Source organism: Macaca nemestrina, chromosome 10 (genome assembly GCF_043159975.1).
Source record: "Macaca nemestrina isolate mMacNem1 chromosome 10, mMacNem.hap1, whole genome shotgun sequence".
NCBI classification, from domain to species: domain Eukaryota; kingdom Metazoa; phylum Chordata; class Mammalia; order Primates; family Cercopithecidae; genus Macaca; species Macaca nemestrina.
The window spans coordinates 57,861,493-57,884,925 of NC_092134.1; the positions used below are offsets into that span (position 1 = coordinate 57,861,493).

At 38.0% G+C, this 23,433-nt stretch overlaps 2 protein-coding genes across 21 annotated transcripts in view; one reads left to right on the forward strand and one right to left on the reverse strand.

The window, feature by feature from the left end:
* Positions 1–6,353, forward strand: part of LOC105473335 (KRR1 small subunit processome component homolog) — a 443,099-nt gene extending 436,746 nt beyond the window's left edge. For all 20 annotated transcript variants that reach the window (XM_071071409.1, XM_071071427.1, XM_071071414.1 and 17 more), the window contains 3 exons: positions 458–535; positions 640–733; positions 2,378–6,353. In XM_071071409.1, coding sequence (XP_070927510.1) covers positions 458–535; positions 640–733; positions 2,378–2,520 — 315 coding nt within the window. In that variant the 3' untranslated portion in view covers positions 2,521–6,353. The remainder of the gene's footprint in view (positions 1–457; positions 536–639; positions 734–2,377) is intronic.
* Positions 3,360–21,730, reverse strand: LOC105473340 (GLI pathogenesis related 1). The gene is made up of 6 exons (XM_011727116.2): positions 21,371–21,730; positions 20,327–20,572; positions 12,481–12,593; positions 6,673–6,758; positions 3,656–3,682; positions 3,360–3,552 (listed from the first exon to the last, which is right to left on the reverse strand). Exons 1-6 carry the CDS (start codon positions 21,542–21,544, stop codon positions 3,398–3,400), a joined length of 801 nt encoding a protein of 266 aa, XP_011725418.2. The 5' UTR covers positions 21,545–21,730; the 3' UTR covers positions 3,360–3,397.
* Positions 21,731–23,433: the final 1,703 nt, after the last annotated feature.

Consider the following 23,433-nt stretch of genomic DNA (forward strand, 5'->3'; position numbering starts at 1 on the left):
CACCAATTCCTGATCGTTCTGGCTTTTATTCTGCATGCCACTACGTTTATTCCAGGCTCTCATCTATTCCTCCTTCCTCTCCATTAAAATTGTGCTTTGGTCTTTTCAGTCTTCTCGGAAACCCACAGTCATTTCTAAATCTTATCCCTCCTACTTTATCTGCCATTGAAGCTTCTTCAAATTATCCCAAAACTCACTCTCCAGTTTCTTCTCACACTTTCCATACTGTATCCCTGAACTCCTCTGGCTTGTATTCCATGGAGGTGCTTTCCTACCTCCACACTTTTGTGTATGTATTCCCCTTAGCTTAGACTCTGCTTACTTTATGTCACTACCATTTTTATTAATAAATCAGTTTGACCCCATTGTTTTTACCCTAAGGATATTGTGACTTGCTTAGGACCTGACTTCTCCTCTACATTATTTCTGATGTAATTGTAAATACTGTTTTCAACAGATTGATAAAGAATTGGCTAGTGGTGAATACTTCTTGAAGGCGAATCAGAAGAAGCGGCAGAAAATGGAAGCAATAAAGGTACTTTATGTCTGGCTCACAAGATTAATAGCAAAGTTCATAGATACTTGAATTATTTAACTATAAATACATTTAACTAATGTATTTTTTATTTATTAATGTAGGCTAAACAAGCAGAAGCCATCAGTAAGAAACAAGAGGAAAGAAACAAAGCATTTATTCCACCTAAAGAAAAACCAATTGTGAAACCTAAGGAAGGTAATGCTTTATGTGATGTAAAAGTCTTTATTAATTATGAAAAGCAAACCCATAGTGAATTTGTCTGAATCTCTTTAAGAAATAATCATATATTTTCATCAGTTCTCTTAGCATTTCAGTAATTACTGATCCTAAGGACTTCAGAGGCAGCTAATGCCTATTTCAGTGCAAACTGGATTGACAGTCCTCTCCTGACCTCTGGTCTGTGCTCAGGAAAGACTCTTTGTTGTGAAAGATACAAACCCAGGGCAGCCAGTACGTCTTCTGTAGAAATGCAAGCAAGACGATCCCTGAGCTCTGCTGTCATGCCTCTCAAAGAGGAATTACCAGAAGTTGTACTTTTTCTTCTCTTTATGTGATTTTGGCTTAGAGTTTGGCTTCTATATTGGTAACATGGATTTCTCATCACTTTGGACTAAAGGACACTGACAGGTCTTATTCATGAGCTATTAGTGTGAAAGTGATTGTGGTTTTTAAATGGCAGAAACCACAATCACTTTCCCACTAACCTAATATTTAAAAGACACTAAGAGAAAGCATTCTCATAACATTTCTAGTCTCATTCTGATGCATCCTCTCCTCTTCTGCATTTTTCCCCCCTGTGGTAGCACTTGTCCTCTTCCTAAAGTAACCCTCCAAAGTGAACAGTGACACTGAGGGGAGAGGGCCCCCCAGCAATATTGTACAGACTTGGTCAGAAACAGATATAATACATTATTTAACATATTGCTTGTTAATAGTTTTAAAAATACTATATTCTGTGGTAGATTATTGGTTATATAAAAGGTAAAAATGTCATAAGTATTTTAATTTCCAGTTTGTACAACCTGTCAGTTGAGTGCTTTGAAGGTACTCAATAGCTAGTTAACCTAATGTAGTTTCTCCACACAGTGGAGGCTTTAACGCTCTGTGCTTCTCAGGTTGCTGGGTAGTTTGTACATTATGATGTTTTATCTTATGATTCTTTTATGCTGTGATACTGTACTTTGAATAGTAAGAAAAAGTTGCATTGTTTTTCACTGCTTCCTTTCTGTTTTGCTCCGACTTTTGGCATTGATTAGTTAGTTGGGTCCTGTTAGGGGAACTTCCAAATATGCCCAAATTGTCTTTATTACCAGAATGTTGTTAAATACAGCAAACTCTTGTTAAATAGAATACTATTAGTCATTCATTGAATTAATATTTGGAAAACTTTAAGTTTTTGTTTTGGTATTAGAGGAAGTAGATTTTGACCTCTAGCTTATGGTTAGCTGATTAAACTTACTGAGAAGGGATACATGTAATTTTAAATTATTTTAATGTGCAAGATGGAAAATAATGAGGACTCAGAAGTTCCAAAATATGGAAAAGAATGTAGGTAAAATAATTTAGTCTGAAGTAGGATTTAAGGAAATAGTGTTAATATAGTTGAATCCAGTAATTGGTTCAATCAGTCATGCCGTTTTTATGTATTAAAGTATTTTATGATTTGTTTTATTTATTAGTCTGAATAAATTTCTGACTCCTTTAGGCAGATGTTTTTATATTTTATACTGTGATTTTTCAATTATAAGAGGACTCTGAAGTTATTGCTTTAAAATATATTCTTTGTTTTACTTGGTAACATCTAAAGTGTTACATGTATTGCGCTTTTAATTTGTCTAGCTTCTACTGAAACTAAAATTGATGTGGCCAGCATCAAGGAAAAGGTTAAGAAAGCAAAGAATAAGAAACTGGGAGCTCTTACAGCTGAAGAAATTGCGCTGAAGATGGAGGCAGATGAAAAGAAAAAGAAGAAAAAAAAGTAAAATATACCCCAAACTCCTTGACTAGAACCATCTCCTTTTGTAAAGGATTTTGAGATACCAGGCATTAGTTGCCTTATTTGTGAGAAATTTTCTGAGGGTTTTGTTTTGGTGGTGGTTGTTCATAGAAGAGTGTTCTTTATAAATTATTATATTTTTGTGTGTTTTGAAAATTTTGTACTAGAAAGTGGTATATATGTCTTTGTATACATTACGACCATTGTGATTATCCATTAAATCGTGTCTGATACCATTGGTTAGTCTTCAAATATAATGATGTCCCAGCATTTGATGCTCCCTTTAATGATAACAAACAAATATTTAGGTTTATCCCTTTTGAAAATTTGGTTTTACTTTTATCAGTCCACATGAACAGAAAATTAAGGCCTCTAAAATCAGATCACCTAGTTACTCCTCTGTTCTGAATTTGGGGAAGTGGTAAACCAGAAAGACATCAGGTTGCAAGAGAACAGGGAAAACCAGATATTTAGAGCCGAAGCTGCATGCAAAAAGTAATAATGGCTACTGGAGTTACTAAGAATCACCTTAAAAAGTGCTACTGTACCTTGCTCATTTTGCAGATTTAGAAGCTGAAACATGGGTTAAGTTACTTACTGAAAGTCCACCTGTGGCAACCTGCAAACAATGCTTATTTATAGCAAACAATGCTTATTTATAGAAAAGTAGGAAGTAAAGATGAGTTTATATGATAGAGTTAGGAAGTTTCTTCTTTTGAGTAAGAGTATGGCTGCAACGTATTTTCTTTTCTGAAATGTTTTAAAATAGAAATACACCTAATTGTTATTCACTATTACTGGTTTTAAAAAAAAGCCATCTTTGAATAAGGTTGATTTTTGGGTTTTTTCTTTCCTGGATTGTATTAGTCCAAAAGAACTAAATTAGGGTACTTGTGCTGTACCAAAATGGTAATTATAACAGACAGTATCATAATTACTGAATTAACAATGAGAAAGAGAGAAGTGTATCTGTTACGTGGATATATGGGCCAGCCTGGATACACAACAGAGTAGTAACCTGTGAAACAAACATAGAATATCCTCTTAGACATTGTTCATCATAATGCACTGACAGAATTCACATAGCTCTTAATGAAACAATTTAAGATTGGTGTACATACGTTTGACTTGGTCTCGCTGTTGGTTAACTGTAAAGTTAGGGAGAAGAAAGAAAAAAAATTAAAAGGGTACGTACAGGTGAGGGTTTTAAAAAGCTAAATCTTTAATTGTAACCATTAACTGGCTTTGGCTTTATTGCAGTGACTATCCAAGTTTGTTCAACATTTTTTGAACTGACTGAATTAACTTGGTATTTTTAAGTTGACTTTCTATATAAACTTTATAAACCTTTTATAGAAAGGAAACTATACCATTACTATAAATGGAAAATCACTTTACATATAACTAGCAGGTAATAAAATTTAAAAAATAAAAAATATTAGAAATAATGTGAGAAATTTATTAAACTATATTTCTAAAAATAAGTTTCTTCCTGAGAAGAGTGACACTTTATGATGAGTCCATAATAAAAAGACAGTGACCTCTCTTTCATCCAGTCTAATATGTCACTAACTCATCATTACGATGTTTGGCTATCAAGTCATTAATTATACCTCTCCTTTCACTGAGCTTTATTCAAATTTTGACATTCAGAGCACTGGGAAGAAATAAATTCCACAACTGCCTTTAGCCTTCTGGATACTTTCTTTTATGAAATAGAAACCTTTTCCACAGCAGTTCTGCAGCAGTTGCTAATAGATGCTCGTGGTAGAACCCATCAATCATCTGGTCCTCTGGGCACTTGTGAGCATCCCTGGTCTTCATACCTGTGAGTGGGCTTTGTCTGTGGTGAATTACTGTAAAGATGCTACCCTCACTTTTCTTGGCAATTATGTCCATGAAATCAAGAGTGTGATGTTCTAGTTATTTTTTCTTATATATATATTTTAAATGTTCAATATTCAACTATTGAAACAAATGTACATCTGTGAACTAGCTAAAATCATCTTATGTACCACTAGTATGCCCAGCACATTTTTAAAACAGTCCTGATTTGGCCTCCAAGGGTATTTATTGAATTACCAGCAGTATCTAGGAGACCACAAAGGAATTTATGCTCCAGTGCTAGCCATAATTTGTCTGAGATGGAATCTGTTAAATAAAAGCTTTTATCCTCTAACCTTTACCTTCATCAGACCTTATAAAAGGTCAAATAGTGATCCTTAAGTTTTTTAGTCACATCTTACTTATTCAGTATTAGTGTGAAGAGTAGAATACTTTCAAGTAAGCTTCAAGTTACATGAAAACAAATTACATAAATCTAACTTTGAGAATAGGAAATTAGTGACAAGATCAATCTGTAAGAGCACTTACCTGAAATAAATGAGTAACGAGTTTCACATCTTATAAACACAAGTTAGCATGTGTTTTCTCAAGAGTCCAGGGGTTTTCATTATTGGACTACAGCTTTAATCTTCTAAATGTTATTCCCCAAGATTAAAGATCATCTCAAGTTAGATCACCAAAGATCAAAAGCTAAAACCAGAAGTGTTTTTGTCATTGTGGTGGTGGTAGTGTTACTAATTGCCTAGATTTTTAAAGGGAAACTTATTTTTTTCATTAGATTGTTTCACTGAAAAAATAGAAGCAGAAACTTGCCCAAAGTCACAGTGGTCGAACTGGAAATTGCACCGAAACTTGGCATACTGGTTCTAAAATCCAAAGTTTTAGCCTTTATGTATACTGGTTAACTTGGAAGGAAGAAATATATATATGTTTTGAAGGGCTACAGCAATGTGAAAGGAAGAATTCAGTGAATATATGTTGATACCTTGATATTAGCTGCATTGTGGCTACATGTTAACTGAGTGTTCTTCACAAGAGTGATATGAGTGAAATAAAGAATGGACTGGGAGAAAAATGGCTCAGAAAACTTTGCAAAAGTACTATTGTGTGTAAAGATAAGTATTCAACATTAAATGGGAAGGAGGAGAACAAGCAGTTTAATAGGTAAAATTTTATAATTTTAGGCCTGGAAGGGACCTTAGAAAACATGTGAGCAATGGAACACTTTTTTCCAAACTAAATGTCATGCAGTGAAACTTGGCCCACTCTGTCCTTCCTCTATTCTAAGCACCCTACTCTAGCCCAGCTGCTCTGAGTTCAGTTTGTTACAAATATGGACACAAAAGTACCACAGGATTTGCACAGCTTAATAGAAGTTTCCCCTTCACACCATGGTAAAAATAAAAACATACTGGGATGGAAGGGCTTGTATCTAGAACAAGAACCAGAAATAAATTCTTGGCCAATTACTAATATTTCAAAATCACAAAGCAAAATTTTGCTTGGATGTTTAGTAAAACATCCTTGAAAATTTACCTGCATGCAGGTTCTACACTTCTTCATTAAATGCTGTCTGGCTAATAAAAAGTGCCATGTTGCAGCTTTATTTTCATTTTTTGGAGATAGACCCTCACTGTGTCACCCAGGCTGGAGTGCAGTGGCACGATCTCTGCTCGCTGCAACCTCCACCTCCCGGGCTCAAGTGATTCTCCTGCCTCAGCCTCCTGAGTAGCTGGGATTACAGGGGCCCACCACCACACCCAGCTAGTTTTTGTATTTTTAGTAGAGGGGGTTTTACCATGTTGGCCAGGCTGGGCATGGTGGCGTGGTAATCCCCACTACTTGGGAGGCTGAGGCAGGAGGATCGCCTGAACCCGTGAGATGGAGGTTGCAGTGAGCTGAGATTGCACCATTGCACTCCAGCCTGGGTGATAGAGCAAGACTCCATCTCAAAAAAAAAAAAAAAAAAGAAAATTCTATTTGGATGACCAACAGGATACTTATTTCTAATCTCGCTGAAATTAACAAATCTTAGGAATCTTGGTCTACAGTTTCTGACAGTTTTTTTTTTTTTTTTTTGACCAATGAGAACTAAATAAAAAGAATGTGATTTTCACATTTAAATTTATCTTAAACGTATTCCTAGAACAGTAAGCCATTGGTTTAATTGCTACTTGATGCCAGTTCCCTTGAAGATAACCGTTAGGGTAAAACATGGTTTCACTGTTAATTCTGTAGAAAGTTACATGTTACTGTTACATTATTCTATTGGTAGACTGTTCCTTTTACTCACCACAGAGATTGTCCAAACACTTGTCATTATTGGGGCAGGCACCGCAGGTGGCTCCTCTCTTATATGGCCAAGTTGGGTAATTGCCTCTGTAAAGTAGAAGAAGGATGTCCATTAGGAGTTTTTCAGTTTTTTTAAAATTGGAATTTACTATGAATCTTTAAATAAATCCAGAAGAATAGTAAAGTACAAAGGTTCAGAGTTGGTCATAGAAGTGAAGACAGGAAGGCAGAAATGGAAGGCTGCTAATATTTGCAGAGTTCATTCTATGTACCTATGTCTATGAACCTATTTTAATCTGTACCCCATTTAATTGTGACAGCTCTGGGAGGAAGTTATTGTTTGTTTTACAGACGAGACAAAAGATGTAAGATGCCTTTAATCACAATTTATACATTTCAGAGTCAGAGGAAACCTAGATTTAACTCCAGGGCTGTGCTCCCTCTCTTTACCTACCCTCTGGCCTATATGATTACTGCCATTCAAAAAACTGTCCATCTTAGAAAAGCTATGGTGACCCACATTCAATCTTCTCAGTTGGTCAACCCTCCATAATTTTCACTGGATAGGAGCCATTTGGCTGGTGCCTTCCAAAAAAAATAATAAATAATGGTATGGGGGAATTTCTAAAGTGCAAATTGTTTTCACGTACAAGATGTGATATGAATAATAGCTACTAATTAGTGAGCACTCACCATGTGTTTGTCTTTGTTCTAAACAACCTTGAATGAAATAATCTTCACAAAAACCCTATGAGGAAGTTACTGTTATCTATTTATCCCCATTATATAGCTAGAGGCTGAGTTACAGAGTATAAATAATTGACCAAGGTCACAGACTAGAAAGGGAAATAATATCCAAGCATTTTATATCCCCATAAAATCCTCATAGTAGTAATGGTGAGAGGCTGCACATTTATCTCAATGAACCTGCCAGTGCACTAAATTTTTTTGGAACTCTGCTTTTGGAAAAAGTTCTAAACTTTTTTGTGTAATCGTACCCTTTGGCAGTCTGGTGAAGCCTATGGGCTCTTTCTCAACATAGTTTGTTGTTAAATGCATAAAATACATAGGATTATAAAGGAAACCAATTAAATTGAAGTAGTTATCACAATATTTAAAACAAGATTTGTGATAAAGTAATATGTGCTTCTCTATTAAGATCTACCAGGGGGCTATCAGTTTCAAAGTAGTGATGAACATAAACTGTATTTTGAGATCTCTGCAGCAACTGAAATATGGTATGAAAATATGATATTCACAAAGATGATACTGCTAAGTCAAATCACATTGATTGCTAATATGACGGTGGAGTGTTGTCTTCGTTCATAATGAAAGGAAATGTTATTTTTAATAGAGGTTAGTGAAAATAAAAATAAAACAATTTTTTTCTAATCGAAGTTTATGACCCTCCTCTCCTCAATACTCTACAATTACCTCCAAAGTTGAGAACTCTCACCTTAGACAGACACGCAACTTTATAACGACACCTCATTTCCAACCCCAAATATATGTTCTTATTTTGCTCCAAATTTTAAGTTGCTTCCGAAATTAAATTTGCCCTGTGCTTACTCTCCACCATGGAAAAAAGGTAATATAGTAGCAATTCTGATAGCAATTTCAAAAGATGTCCAGAATAGACATTAATCATTGGAATGTCTTTCATTGTTAATAAGCACAGTATTTATTAAGTGGTTTAAGCTCTAGAATGGTTTTAATAAAATCATTTATGATCCTTAGTTGTGCATTCCAAACTGTAAAGGAAAAGGTAAAAAATCCTACTTAAAAATAAGCTAAAACCAAGACAGTTGGTGCGGTCTATGGAAATGGTAGTATCCACCTCGGGAGAAACATGTTACTAAAAAGGCCTGGATTTGTCTAGATGGGAGTCGTTAAGACTGTGGGATCTAAAGTATTCAGCACAATAAAGCAACAGGATATTTCAGTGTTTTCCCTGGCAGCCTGAGAGAGAAGAGGGTTGGGGTTCTGGGACCCAGGGGAAGACAGAAGACGGATCTTTAAAGAAAAATATAAATATGGGTAAGGGTCCCTAAGGCAGTGATGGCCTAATAAGCACACTGGTACTGTCTTCACTATCTTGTGGTCAAAGTTATATCCTCTTCTGTGCTATAATCCTCTCCTCCACTAATCCACTCTGAGTAAAGAACCGTTATACACCATACCCTTGTTCATGGTGCCCAGGGGAAATGAAGAGGAGAGTGTTACAGGCAACTGGAAGATTAAGCATCCCAGCCCCCATTCTGATGTATCCTCAGAAATACTGAGGAGGATACTGGACTTCCTAAGATTATGTGGAATTGGGGCCTACAACTTTTTCTTTGTATATAGGAAAATAATACCTCAGAGGGCAAAGGGAAATGAGGACATTCCTAACTGGTCTCTGTTTTACCTTTTATGCTCCTCAAATCCATTTTCCATCCAGACTGATCTCCAAATTTAAAAGTCTCATCCCTCCCCTGCTTAATATACTTGAATGGCTTCTTATGTAAACTTTGCCGTGATCTAAAAGTTCCCGCTAGATCTGCACTGCCTTCCTCCCCCACGTTTCATCTGTTGAGCAGACCGAGGGCACCAGTTTCTGTGATTTCAGCTTGCCAAACTTTTCTTCACGGAAGTTTTGCTGTTCTTTTCTCCACTAGACGGCTGTTCCAGAAGTTCTTATGTTTGATTCCTTCTCATTCTTCATGCCTAAGCTTAAATATATCACAGGAAGCCCTTCCCTGATTATTTTAAATAGGGGCCTTGCCTATTGAAAGTTTCTATTACAGTATTATTTATAATTGCCCCTAATTGCCCGTAAAATGATGCAGTTATTTTATTTGTATTTTTATTATCTGTTTGCCCCATAAATATTACTCTCGTAAAGGCAGAGACTGCCTTATTCTCCTTTGGAGCTCAGTAAACAAATATTTGTTGAATAAATGAATGTTTGAAGTTAGTCTTTATGGAAGCATTATAACTTTGGTTATAAGTTTTACAATTTAATATTGTTTATAACTTTGAAGATAAGTGAATGTAAACCAGGAAAATTTACATTTGTACTTTGACATAATAAAAATCATGAATACTTATAAAACATTCACCATTGCCAAGCATTATATATACCTGATATTTTACAAAGCCTTCTCTTGTCACTTTCACAGCTACTCTAAGTGGTAGGTGCTGTTATTCTGATCTACTGGAGATTAAAATGAGATTCAGAGTTAATTTGTTCAGGGTCACACAGTAAATTAACTATCTTAACCATTAAAAATGTCATATGAGGCCAGGTGTGGTGGCTCATGCATATAATCCCACCACTCTGGGAGGCTGAGGCAGGTGAATCACTTGAGCCCAGGAGTTGGAGACCAGCCTGGGCAATATGGCAAAACTCTGTCTCTACAAAAAATTAGCTGGGCATGGTGGCATGTACCTGTAGTCTCAGGTACTAGCAAGGCTGAGTTGGGAGGCTTGCTTGAGCCTGGGAGGTTAAGGCTGCAGTGAACCATTAGCGAGCCACTGTACTACAGCCTGGGTGACAGAGCGAGAGACCCTGGTCTCAAAAAAAAACAAAGTCATATGAAAAGTTACCACTAATTGAATTTGTCTAACTGGCATTGTCTAGTTTTTTCTGGGTTTTCTTTATTTTCCAACTCTGAGATATTCAGTCAAAGCTGTCATCTTCTGAATGACGCTTGGTTTGTCTCCTTCATACCCACAGCACTCAGTCAGAATATTGAGTATGTCTTCTGCACATTACTTCAGGGAAATGGCTTTCTTTCAGCCAATCTCCAGGAATCAAAAAAATTCAAAGGCAACAAATTAAAGATCATTTTATATATATTGCAAATGGTTAAAAAAAACTTTAAAATATAAACAACTTTTATAAATAAGAAAAACTAGTAGAAAAATGGTCAGCCCACATGGTTCACAGTAAAAGGAATATAAATAGACAATTATGTGAAGAAATTTATAATTACTAGTAATCACAGATGCAAAAGAAAACAAATGAAATGCCATTTCCATCAAATTAGAAAATACTAAAAAATTATAATACCTAGTACTGATGATGGAATACAAATTGATAGAATGGTGGAATGTAATTTGGCAATATGTACTTAAAACAAAAATGGTCACAGTCTTTACATGCTAGTATCTTAAGGAATTATAGGGAAATAGAAGTGACTGAAGATAAATGTACAAGGTTGTTCATATATTAAAAGAAAATATAGTGAACAATCTAAATTCTTGAACAGGATAAACTGTTGTGGTACCATCAACAGCATGGACTCTGGAGCCAGACAGCCAGATCAATGTCCATCAGTGATAGTCACTAACTGTAGGACTTTGGGCAGGTTGCTCATCACGTGTGTGCCTTGCTGTTCTTATTTGCCAAATGGGTAATAATAGGACCCATCTCATAAACTTTTAGTGAAGATGAACATATGTGAAGCACTGTAACAGTGCTGAGAGCATTGTAAGCATTAAATAATCTATCATTTTTATGATTAAAATCACTTAAAATTTTGATAAGGAAAATTTTCACAGCATAATTTTAAGTGAAAATAGAAAATGTATATTTTCAGTATGACCAGTTTTCTAAGTATGTGTATGACACAAGCACACATATGTAAGTTTAAAGAAAGCAGGAGGAAGGTGTTTTCCCTGTTTCCCAAAGTGGGAACTAAGTATCTGTTTTAAAAACAACTGTCAAGGATTGTAAACTAATTCAACCATTCTGGAAAACAGTATGGCGATTCCTCAAGGATCTAGAACTAGAAGTACCATATGACCCAGCCATCCCTTACTGGGTATATACCCAAAGGATTATAAATCATGCTGCTATAAAGACACATGCACACGTATGTTTATTGCGGCACTATTCACAATAGCAAAGACTTGGAATCAACCCAAATGTCCATCAGTGACAGACTGGATTAAGAAAAGGTGGCACATATACACCATGGAATACTATGCAGCCATAAAAAAAGATGAGTTTGTGTTCTTTGTAGGGACATGGATGCAGCTGGAAACCGTCATTCTCAGCCAACTATCGCAAGAACAGAAAACCAAATACCACATGTTCTCACTCATAGGTGGGAACTGAACAATGAGATCACCTGGACTCGGGAAGGGGAACATCACACATCGGGGCCTATTATGGGGAGAGGGGAGTGGGGAGGGATTGCACTGGGAGTTATACCTGATGTAAATGATGAGTTGATGGGTGCAGCACACCAACATGGCACAAGTATACATATGTAAAACAAACCTGCATGTTATGCACATGTACCCTAGAACTTAAAGTATAATAATAATAAAAAATTAAAAAAAGTTAAAAATAAAAACAACTGTCAAAAGTAAATGAAATAGGTTGAGGAATTTAATTGTTTTGAAAATTGTATAAAATTGCCAAGTTTTTAATAAACCAATAAATATAACATCAGTTCTTCCACTTTGTGGTATTTTATTACCATATGCAATTTATGTCCCTGACAAACATTTTAGTCTTACCACTCTTAAAAATATGTGCGTATGTATTTAGATAGTATATATAAAGGATGTATACACACACACACACTCTCTCTCTCTCTCTCTCTCTCTCTCTCTCTCTCTCTCTCTCTCTCCAGGAAAAATGTACCAGAATGTTAATGAAGTATATCTCTGGGCAGCGGAATTAAGGGTTATGTTAATTTTTTCTTTATACTTTATTATCCAGATTTTCTATAATGAAGAGGAATACTGCTAAAATAATTTTTTTCTTGTTTTTTTGGGGGGCGTCTACTATAAACCGATTGATTCAGGCACTTACCCTGGTCCGTAGTTGCATATAAAATGTGCTCCATTGGAAAGAGCATCAAAGCCAGAAACTTTAGAGCAAAATTGAACTGCGCAGCCAACTTTGTAACTATCCGCCCAAACAACCTGAAAGGAAATAGGGATTTTTAACAGAGAGAAACCATAAGATAAACACTGGGTGTGACTAGGTCTTCATAAACTTGGTGATGGTGAGGTATATCCACTCTAGTTAGAGTGCTTAAAACCCAGGAAGGTTTAGATGCTCAGAAATCAGCTGGATAGACCGGTAGTTACTATTATTCGGGGGAGGGAGTGTATGAAATAAACGATAAGATAATTTTTGACTGTACAATGAAGGAATAAAACAGCGTAATGCAATAGAGGGTGACTGCTGGTGAGGTGGTGCTGATTTAACTTGGTTGTTCAGGGAAGACATCTCCGAAGAGGATGCATTTGAACTGAGACTTGGATGATGAGGATGCAGCACTCAGGACACACATTCGGGAAACTTAAACAATGGAGGAGGAGCATTCCAAGCAGATGGAACACCAGGGAGAAAGGCCCTGAGATGGAATTTGCTTGGCATTATAGAATGGCACGAAGAAAGCAAGTGAAGCCAAGATCTGATGAGTTGGGGAGAGTTGTAAGCAGTGAGGTCAAAGGCAGAGAAACCGATCGCAGAGATTCTTGTGAGTGCTATGTTCTTTTTCGTGTTTTAGATCACTTTGGTGGTTATGAAGTGAACAGACTGAGAAGAGCAAGGGAAACAGGAAGGAGGTAATTTTGGAAGCTGTTTCAATGGTACAAGAATGAAAAGATAGTGACTCACACATGGGTGATGCCAGTGGAGTTCCCGAGAATGAATCAGGTTCATGGCTCAGCTTAGAGGTAAAGCTAAAAGGATTTGCTTTTGTTTTGAGTGTAGGGTAAAAGGGGAAGAGAGAAAGTTTTGGTTTGAGGCCTGAGAAACATTTACTGAGATGGAGAAAACTAGGGAAGGAGGAGGGTAGGTGGGAGCATGAGCAGGGGTTTTGTTCAGAACTTGCTGATTTTGAGATGCCTAATAGACATCAAGTGAAGATTGACTTGGTGGCTGCAGTCCAGAGGACAGGGTAAGGCTAGAGATGTAAATCTGGAAAACGTGGGGCAAGATTAGATCACACAGGCAAATATAATAGATCAAGTAAATGAGAGTCTGGGATAATGAAAGCAAACACAAAACCAGCCTGCAAAACAGACTGAAAAGGAGTGGTCAGTGATGTAGGAGGGAAACCAAGAACAGAGAGACCTGTGCTGTTACCTGGGATCCAGTACTCAAAAGAGCTCCGTGCTTGGTTTAGGTCAGTGCTGTCACATATTTTAGCACCTTTAGTGGTGCTTTCCCCTTGCTTTCTGAACAAAAGATTCCACATTTTCATTTTGCAATGGGCTCCACAAATTAAATTATAAAGCCCATCTTGACCAAGAGTGTTTGGTGTCACAAAAGCCTAAAGAAGAAAGTATTTAAAGGTGGATACAGCCAGCAATTAAATGCACTCCTTTTTACAGCAGTACCAAATTATATTTTAAACTATTTTATACTCAAGTTTTTGAGCAATTTTTTCATAAGAACTGTGCTAAATACAGCAGACACAAAAATGAATGAGCTAGAACCAGTGGGTACATTCACAAAACTTAGAAAAAAAGCAGTCATGAAATTCATCAGGGGAGGGTTTGACCACTGTGAATAGGAAGTGAAAGATGCTAAGGGCATATATGGCACGGTGCCTGTCTCTGAAGAAATGAGGTGGAGCTACAGCTGGGATGAGCTGGTCTGGAGTCCTCCAGCAGAGGGCAGCATCCTGTGTGAACCTAGGGTGGGGCTGACCCATTGACAAAACTGAAAGCAAAGCCAGCATGGCTACAGAAAACGAAGACTTTACTTTAAAAATAAATGAAATTCGCTCCCTGTGTCAGGTGTTGGAATTAGAGCAACTCCATCTTGGTGGTGGTGGTGTTTTTTTGTTTTTTGTTTTTTGTTTTGAGACGGAGTTTTGCTCTTGTTGCCCACGCTGGAGTGCGATGGTGCGATCTCCGCCCACCACAACCTCCGCCTCCCAGGTCCAAGCGATTCTCCTGCCTCAGGCTCCCAAGTAGCTGGGATTACAGGCATGTGCCACCATGCCTGGCTAATTTTGCTTTTTTAGCAGAGATGGGGTTTCACCATGTTGGTCAGGCTGGTCTCAAACTCCTGACCTCAGGTGATCTGCCCGTCTCGGCCTCCCAAAATGCTGGGATTACAGGCGTGAGCCACCACGCCCGGCCCTAACAACTCTGTCTTGAATAAAGGCTGGGTAAAATGAGGCTGAGACCTACAGGGCTGCGTTCCCAGATGGTTAGGCATTCTAAGTCACAGGGGAGATAGGAAGTCAGCACAAGATACAGATCAAAGACCTTGCTGATAAAACAGGTTGCAGTAAGGAAGCCAGCTAAAACCTACCGAAACCAAGAGGGCGATGAGAGACCTCTGGTGTCCTCGCTGCTACACTCCCACCATGACAGTTTACAAATGCCTTGGCAACATCGGGAAGTTACCCTGTGGTCTAAAAAGGGAGGGCATGAATAATCTGCCCCTTGTTTAGCATAGTATCAAGAAATAACCATAAAAATGGGCAACCAGCAGCCCTCAGGGCTGCTCTGTCTATAGAGTAGCCATTCTTTTATTCCTTTACTTTTTTAATAAACTTGCCTTCACTTTACGGACTCACTCTGAATTTTCTTGCCTGAGATTCAAGAACCCTCTCTTGCGGTTTGGATCCCGACCCCTTTCCCCTAAGGCCTGGAGGGAGAGTAGGAAGTAGGGCAAGAGGGGAGCTGAGGTTGGAGTCTCAACTTCTCCAAGATTTAAAGGTGTGGTAGAGGTAGGGACATGACTAGGGACATAGTGGGCAGAGTGTGGGCTGCCTTCTCCTTGGTTTGGCAACTGGAGAGGGTACCCTCCTTTGGCAAGGTAAAGTGTACTTCCCTACTCCATGATCTAAAAGGGGTGTTCCCTAGAAACATTTCTTTATCCCCAGGAACCCCCTGCAGGAAACTCCAGCCTGAACAGGCAATGAATCAGCTTAAGGCCTCTGTCTCACTGAGAAAGCCCAGCTTTATGAGGACTGTTAATCCTCAGGTTTGATCCTTAAACTTCTACTTTCTAATCAGTTTTGTTTTATTTTTCAAATTTCTTAATTTTATTCATATATCTCAAAGTGATTTTACCTAGAGTGCTTTGTTTAAAATCATCTTGGGCCCCTCTGAGACCTACTGAATGCCAGTCACTGGAGTTGCTTTTGGAGTCTGCATTTTAACAAGTTCCTGAGGTGATTCCTATGCATGCTGTGTTCAGTGTTGTCTTTATTCCTTTACTATCACCTTGGCTCATTTTATATTTTTATCCTTTGGTCTTTGAGCACTTTCTTTTGTAGCATTGTTATATCAAAAGTATTCTTCATCTTTGGATCCCTTCCCCATTTTAATACTTTTTCCTCAGAAGTGTGCGAATGTTAGTTACCATTCATTTTGTGTGTTTTAGTTGGCCTCTTTTTTTAAAGTGAGGTTTATTAGGGTATAATAAACATACAATAACATTTATGATTTTTAGGTGTACATTTCTATGAATTTTGACAAAAGAATACAGTTGTGTAGCCACTACCACATGCAAGACATAGAATATTTTTATTGCCCCAGAAAGTTCCCTTGAGCCCCTTTGTGGTCAACCCCCACTCCCAGACCCCAGCAATCATTAATCTGTTTCTGTAGTTTTGCCTTTTCCAGAATGTTATACGAATGGAATCAGTCTAAATACAGCTTTTTGAATCTGGCTTCTTTCACTTAGTATAAGCATTTGCTGTATGCATTTGTAGTCACTGCTTTTTATTGCTGAGTAATATTTATTACATGGATGTAGCACAGTCTATCTATCTATCTATCTTTCCAAGTTGGTCTCTTTTTAAAAGCTTCATGGGCACTCTGGTTTTTGGTTAAACTTGTGGGCTTTGGAGCCACAAGGCTTGAGTTCATATTCAAGCTTTGCCACTTACAGTGTGACCTTGGTCTTAGGTTCCTTATCTATTAAATGAGGATAATAACAATACCAACTCCATAGGCCTATTTTGAAGTTTTTAATGAGCTTCTGGAACATAGCAAGCACTCAGCAAATGTTTTTGTGTCATTCCCTTACCACTAAGTTTCTTATGCTTAAAAATTCTTAACACTTTTTTTTTTTTTTTAATCAGGCAGGTTTCTGTTGTATGTTTTCTTACTATAGTAAGCAAAAAAAAAAAAAAAAAAAAAAAAACCCGTAATTATAAGAGCTACTCATTTTTGAGAACTTAGGTGTACCATTAAGCATTTTACATGTGACATCATGTTTAATCCTTATAACAACTCAATAAATAAGTGTTATTGCTCTTACTTTTGTAGGTAAAAGATTGGAACCTAATTCTGCCTGGCCATGAAATAATGTGAGGACAGTCTATGCCCTCAGCAAGATGCTTTTAGAGTGGTTTCTCTTTTAGCAAGCTCTTCAGAACCAGGAACCACTCTTTAAACCTTTCTTACAAAAGCACTACACCTGGGGAACCCAGAGGGGAGGAAGATGTCTCCCTTATAGGCCCACAATCCCTTTCCAGCATCTTTCCTTTTCAGTTCTTGATATGAGCTCTTCTGGTTCATTATCAGGAGTATGGTAACACTGTAACATATATGAAACCTACTACAGAAATTATGAAACATGTCACATTTCCATGGTTCTATGAGAATATAAAAATAGATATCAAGAGGGTAGGAGGAGGCAAGAAGAGAAAAACTAAAATACGATCAGTAGTGCCATCTAGTGGGAAATCCTGGCACTATCAAACCCAAGCAATCTGCTACCCTGCCCAGATAAACTATTTCTAAACTTTTAAAAGTTGAACTGTCAGCAACAGAATGTCGAATTTGAATCATCTTCCATTTTATACACCAACATTTTTCCTCAATGTTAGTCTGTCTCCAGTGAAGATAAAGCTGAAGTGTTGAATGAACACATCAAGAAATATCATACATTTTGTGAGGAGATAATGGGTCTGAATCTATGTTCTTTATTCTGTACAACCTCCCATCATCAGCCAAAATCTGCAAATAGCTTGATTTTTGAAGAGAAGATGAGGATAAGTAGGAGGTTGTAATATCCACTTAAAGTAACTGTCCAGCATGAATTTAACACAGCAATTGAGTAGTTTTGAGTCCCCCAGGAAGATTTCTTGCCATGATGAAAACAGATAGTCTTTCACCTAACTATCGGATCCTTCTTCCATTATAATTGCTGGAAAACCAGTTCATGTAAGGGATCTACCCTTTGTTCAATGCCTACTAAATACTAGTATTTTATTAGATAACTTGCACATATTTTATTATTTAAGCCTTCCAACTTATCTAATATCTGAACCTCAACTCTTCCTCTTACTAGCTAAATGACATCAGGGGAACAACTTATTAACCTCTCTAAGTCTGTTTATTCACCTGTGGGTAATACCATTAACATCTCCTTAATAGATTTGTGGTAATAATTGAATGAGGTCTTCAATGTAGAGAGCTAAACACTATGCCCATTTAAAAAGCGGTTGCTGCTGCTCTATCTTCCCAGTCCAGGGGGTTCTTGGACATTCTCCCCATGATAAGTGTCCCTCTTCTGAAGTGGGGGTAGAATGTAGTGGTCTCTTAAAGAGGATCACTTATGTTAGGATCACTGAGCTTGGGTTTTAATATCTGTAAGTATGGGACTGGGTTTTAGAAAATGAATCTTCTCATGATCAAAATATTAGCCCTCCTTTTTTCCCTTAGATGTAAGGGGAAATTTCACAAGTAAGCTCAGTTAATTTTGGGAGGGTCATCTGTGAAATCTCGGGCATTTATGACATAAACTCAAGTTTTCTCTTCTTTTGATTTCCTGGAATGGTGAACACGGAGTGTCTTAACTTGTGTATTGAGCGTGGTTTAGGAGTCTGTTGTCAATTTTACAGTCTTTTGACCTCTATGTATTTGGCATGCTGAGCTTCTTGCCATTGATCTAAAGTACCAGGCCCATTCATACACATATGTATACTTTCCACACCTTGCTGAGAATTCTCTTCCCTTTCCTCTTCATCTGAAAAACTCCCACTCAGTTTTCAAGTACCAATTCACATGTCTCCTGCTGTGTGAAGCTTTACACTTCCTTTTGGCTGGATAAGTTGCTGTCCTCCTTGCTCACATGGCACTTTGTCAGCTTCTCTAGATTGTACTAGCCAAACACTGTCATAATCCATTTACACATCAGTCTCTCCCAAAAGGTCAATTCCTGAGGGTCAGGGACCATTTCCAGCTGTATTTGTCCTCCTTCCCTGGCTCATTCCCTATTTCTCCTGACTTCCACTTCTCCAAGATTGTACCCCAATAAAATGTTAGCTCATAAACTATTGTCTCAGGGTCTGTTTTCCAAGAATCTGGACTAAGACATATCACTAGTGCCTGTTATAGGATAGAAGCTTAAACACTGACTAATAAATAAATGAAAGTAGGCACCCTCAAACTGACAATTATTTCTGAGTATTTAAATACCGCAATGCATAACAGTACCAAGTACCACTTGTAGGCAATCTAGATTTAGCTTTCTTCTCCCTTAGGTCTTGTAATCCAAGGAAACTTATTTCCTGGTTAAATTTGTTTGTAAACGTAAACAAAAATTGGTTTATGAGAGAAATTTAGGAGAAATTCATTTTACTCTTATAATACTAAATGTTTGTAACTGCACCAAAGTTGGTTCATCTGTAACAGCACGAATGAGATCACAGGCTTTGTAGGGCTGAGCTGGAGCGAGAGAGTTTTTCTAACAGCATGTTGCTCCTTAAAACCACCTAATATTTCAATGTAACTGCCTTGATAGAAACGTTTTTGCCTTCATACCTCATTTCAACTGATTTTTTGTGCCCCAAAACAGTCAATTATAGGTTAAGTACCGTAAGTTATTGGTTTGACAAGGATGGCCAGGAAGTGACACTAAATAAACAAAATGTGGCCAGGAGAGGAAGGCGGTGTCTGAAGACGATTAAGACAGATGCTCCCTAGGGAGTTGTTTCCATCACGCTGCAAATGTGAAGTAGGGTTAGGGAGCCAGAATCAGCTCGAGTAAAAATTTAAAAAAGAAAAAAACAAAAAAAACCCTCAATGGGTGGCTCTGAATGTGGCTATTGGGACTAATAATGTGGATTCTGGGGGCAGAATACCCTCAGAATGGTTCATATAAGTTTACACGTTGGCCTCTCTGTTGGCCTGGGACTGACTTTTTCTCCCTCCTTGTGTAGCACCGTGTGTGGCACATAGTGCATGGCACACAGTAGGTTTTCAGTCGATGTTTGAGAGAATGAGAAGTTGTGGAAGCATCAGTTCTTACTGATGTTTCTGTCTGAGAGGCTTGTTTCTTCCAATTTTATAGTCCCAAAACAACTGCCTCAAATTTCACTTAAAACTTATGCCAGCTGGAACCTGAATATCCTTTCACTCATAAGGTTCTTTGATTTCTCACAAATGGAATAAAGTCCTATGGGAGAATCGCTGTTACAGGAATTGTTCAAAGCCCGTCCAGGTGGGTGGGCCTCATATATTACCTATTATGTGTTTAGTTCCCACAACTAAACTTTTCAAGCACTATTTTCTCTGTTATTGGAGTCTGTTCTATTTATTATTTTTAAAGTAAGTAACTCCCTTATATTTACAGGTATACTAGCATACTATATATTTTCTTAACCTCATAGTACAGTTTTCTCCTCACACTTGAAAAGACAGTTTCAAGAAAATATAGGGCAGATACTTACCTGAGTGTAGTGGCCACAGACTTTTTTGCATATCCGATTCTTGAAGTCATAGTCCTGGATTTCATCATACCAGTTTGTGATGGCGGAAGACACAGAAAAGAGGGACACAGACCCAGTCCAGATGTTTTCTCCCAGTGAAGTGAAGTTTGGGTGCAGCTTGTAGGGTGGCTTCAGCCGTGTATTATGTGAAAACTGGCAATTTTTGGCCCATGCTTTTGCAATTTGGGCTAGTGCTGGGTCCCAAGTCTGCAAAAATAAACATTAAACAATAGGGGGGTCAAATTTTAAATAATAGGGGGCTCATCTACAATGTAACTGGGGTGAGTACAGCGGGAATTTTAATGGAAAACAAGGTGAGATAAGGAGAGAAAATACCACTGCATATGAGTCCTCTATAAATATGGTCTTCAAGCACTGAGTAGGGTTGGTAGGAAACGTGATGATTTAGTTTCATGGAATTTAGAATCTAGGTGAGGAAAACTGACATTTCACTGAAGGCTAATTATAGGCAAAATAGTGTGTGCCGTGTTTCACAACATTATTCCATAACCGCAATAGCCCATATCCTAAGAAGTTCAGAAAGGTTAAAAACCAGCTTAAAGCCACAGATCTGAAATTCAATCCCAAGCCTTACTGAACCAAAATCCCATCCTTTTCCCAGATGCCATTCTGCCTTCCTGAGCAACTCAGTACTTTGTCAGCAACAAAAAAAGTAAATTTAGAGGCAAAAAAACAAAAACAAAGAAAATCACAAAAATTTACATGGAAGAAAATAACAAAAAGAGAAGTAAAATCCACTGAAAATCAGAAAACAGGAAATGTTCAAAAAGAGAAGTAAAATGGGCTGTGGCACTTGCTTACGACAACAGTTGAGCAGACAGAGCTAAACTGGATGTGTTTTGATCACAGATTGTGAATTTACTGCATACATTAATCACACTGAAAAAAAAATCATTCAGGATTACGAAGGCATTAACACCAAAGTCAATACACATTAGCTGTTTCTGACTGAACTGACGCCACAATTAATGATATTTTCCTTACCATGTATAGCATATCACCGGCTGTTGGTTTCACCTCTGATCGGAACTTGTTATGGATTCGAACGCAGTCTTTGATGAAATCTTCATTTTCAATATCTGGCAAAATATTTGCTGTGTGTGAATAACTGGAGACAAAAGAAACCATCCAGGCTATTGTAGCAAGTGTGACACGCATGCTTTGTCTGGCATGGAGCCTTGGGAGGCTGCAGTGCAGTGCCGCCGCAGTTTCTGAGAGAGTGATTGCCTCCCTGAGTGCTCAGCCCGCAGCTTTGCAAAGCTAGCCGACTTCAGCTTTGAGAAAACAGAACAGAGCATGAGTTCATCACTAGTTTTAAGAAACGGGTTTCTCCATATATGGTGTGCAGCTCACTTTGTGTTCTTAACCCTACCCTGTCTTTTCAGTGGTTTTCAGTGACACAGCACCTATTACGACATAGATTTTTATGAGGCTGTGTCAGACTTCCTTTTGAATTGGGGGATATTTCCAAAGAAAATTCTGAAGTCTCCAGGAATAATAGTCTCCAATTTTTCATGGAGGTTGTGGTGATAAAATGAAAACATATCTCTTACTTCTATAAATGCCTTGCAAAATGCTTTCAGAAATCTTTTTCTTTTTAGAGTCATATCAACACATAGTGGTTGGAATATCTGGTTAACATCATAAACGTGAGCTAGAATTCATTCACGATGGTAGAAACACGTAAGCGTGTGTGTGTGCGTGTGTGTGTGTGTGTATGTGCGTGATTGAGAGAGGGAGGCAGGGAGGGATTGAGAGAGAATACTAGAAAGAATACAGGACTCAAGTTGAGAATTTAGTTTCTGTTTCTAACTAGCTGTAAGACCTTGGACAGGATACCAAACTCTCAAAACCTCAGTCACCTACTGAATGAGGCTATGGGACCTTTTCTGCTTCCTTAATTATAGAGGTTCGGCAGGATCAAATGAACTAGCTAATATTAAATTCATGCCTTGTATATTCACCTTAGTAATACAGAAAGAAAAACACAGTCACTGGCCCTAAGGAGCTCACAGTGGTAAGAGCTGTGAGATGGTGACGACAAGGATGGTTACAACAGGGGCTGTTGGAGATCTGGATATAGGAAAGCACAAGAAGATATGGACACACAAGAGAGCATACTTAACCCATTCTGGAAAGGGCAAAGCTGGCCTCCTACATACAACAGGTGAGGCCTTTGCTGAGGCTAGAATCAGCTAGGTGTTGATCAAGTGAAAAAGGGCTGGAGAGGAGAAGAGAATTAGAGGGATAGGAACTATATATCCAGTTGTGAAGTTGAAGACATGGTGTTATGGCAAGAATGGAGCAAGAACCTCTCCATGTTATCTCCCTCTGTAAATATGGTCTGTAAATAAGTACTGAGTCTGACTGGTAGGAAACTTGATACCTGGTGTCATGGAATTCAGAATCCAAATGATGCTTTCATGCCACTTGAGGGAGAGAAGTTAAGAGTCAGATCAGGAAGGATTTCTCAATTCTGCTAATGATTTTTGATTTTATCACGAAAGTAATGGGAAGTTATTGGAGGATTTTAGCTGTAGGTGGGGTTTAGAACTGGTTTTAGAAAACACCTGTATTTTAGAAAATTAAGAGATATGGAAAATGGAATGAAGGGGGAAATATTTCTAATGCAAACAAAAAGTAAAGAAACATTTCAGGCACACCTGTAGCCCCAGCTACTCAGAAAGTTGAGGTGGGAGGATAGCTTGATCCCCACAATTTGAGGCTGTGAAGAGCTGTAGTCATGTCACTGCAATCCAGCGTGGGTGACAGAGCAAGAACCCCATCATTAAAAACAAACATACAGTCCAGGTGCGGTGGCTCACGCCTGTAATCCCAGCACTTTGGGAGGCCGAGGAGGGCGGATCACCTGAGGTCAGGAGTGCAAGACCAGCCTGACCAACATGGTCTTTACTAGAAATACCAAAATTAGCTGGGCATGGTGGCGCATGCCTGTAATCCCAGCTACTTGTGAGGCTGAGGCAGGAGAATTGCTTGAACCCAGGAGGCGGAGGGTGCAGTAAACTGAGATTGCGTCACTGCACTCT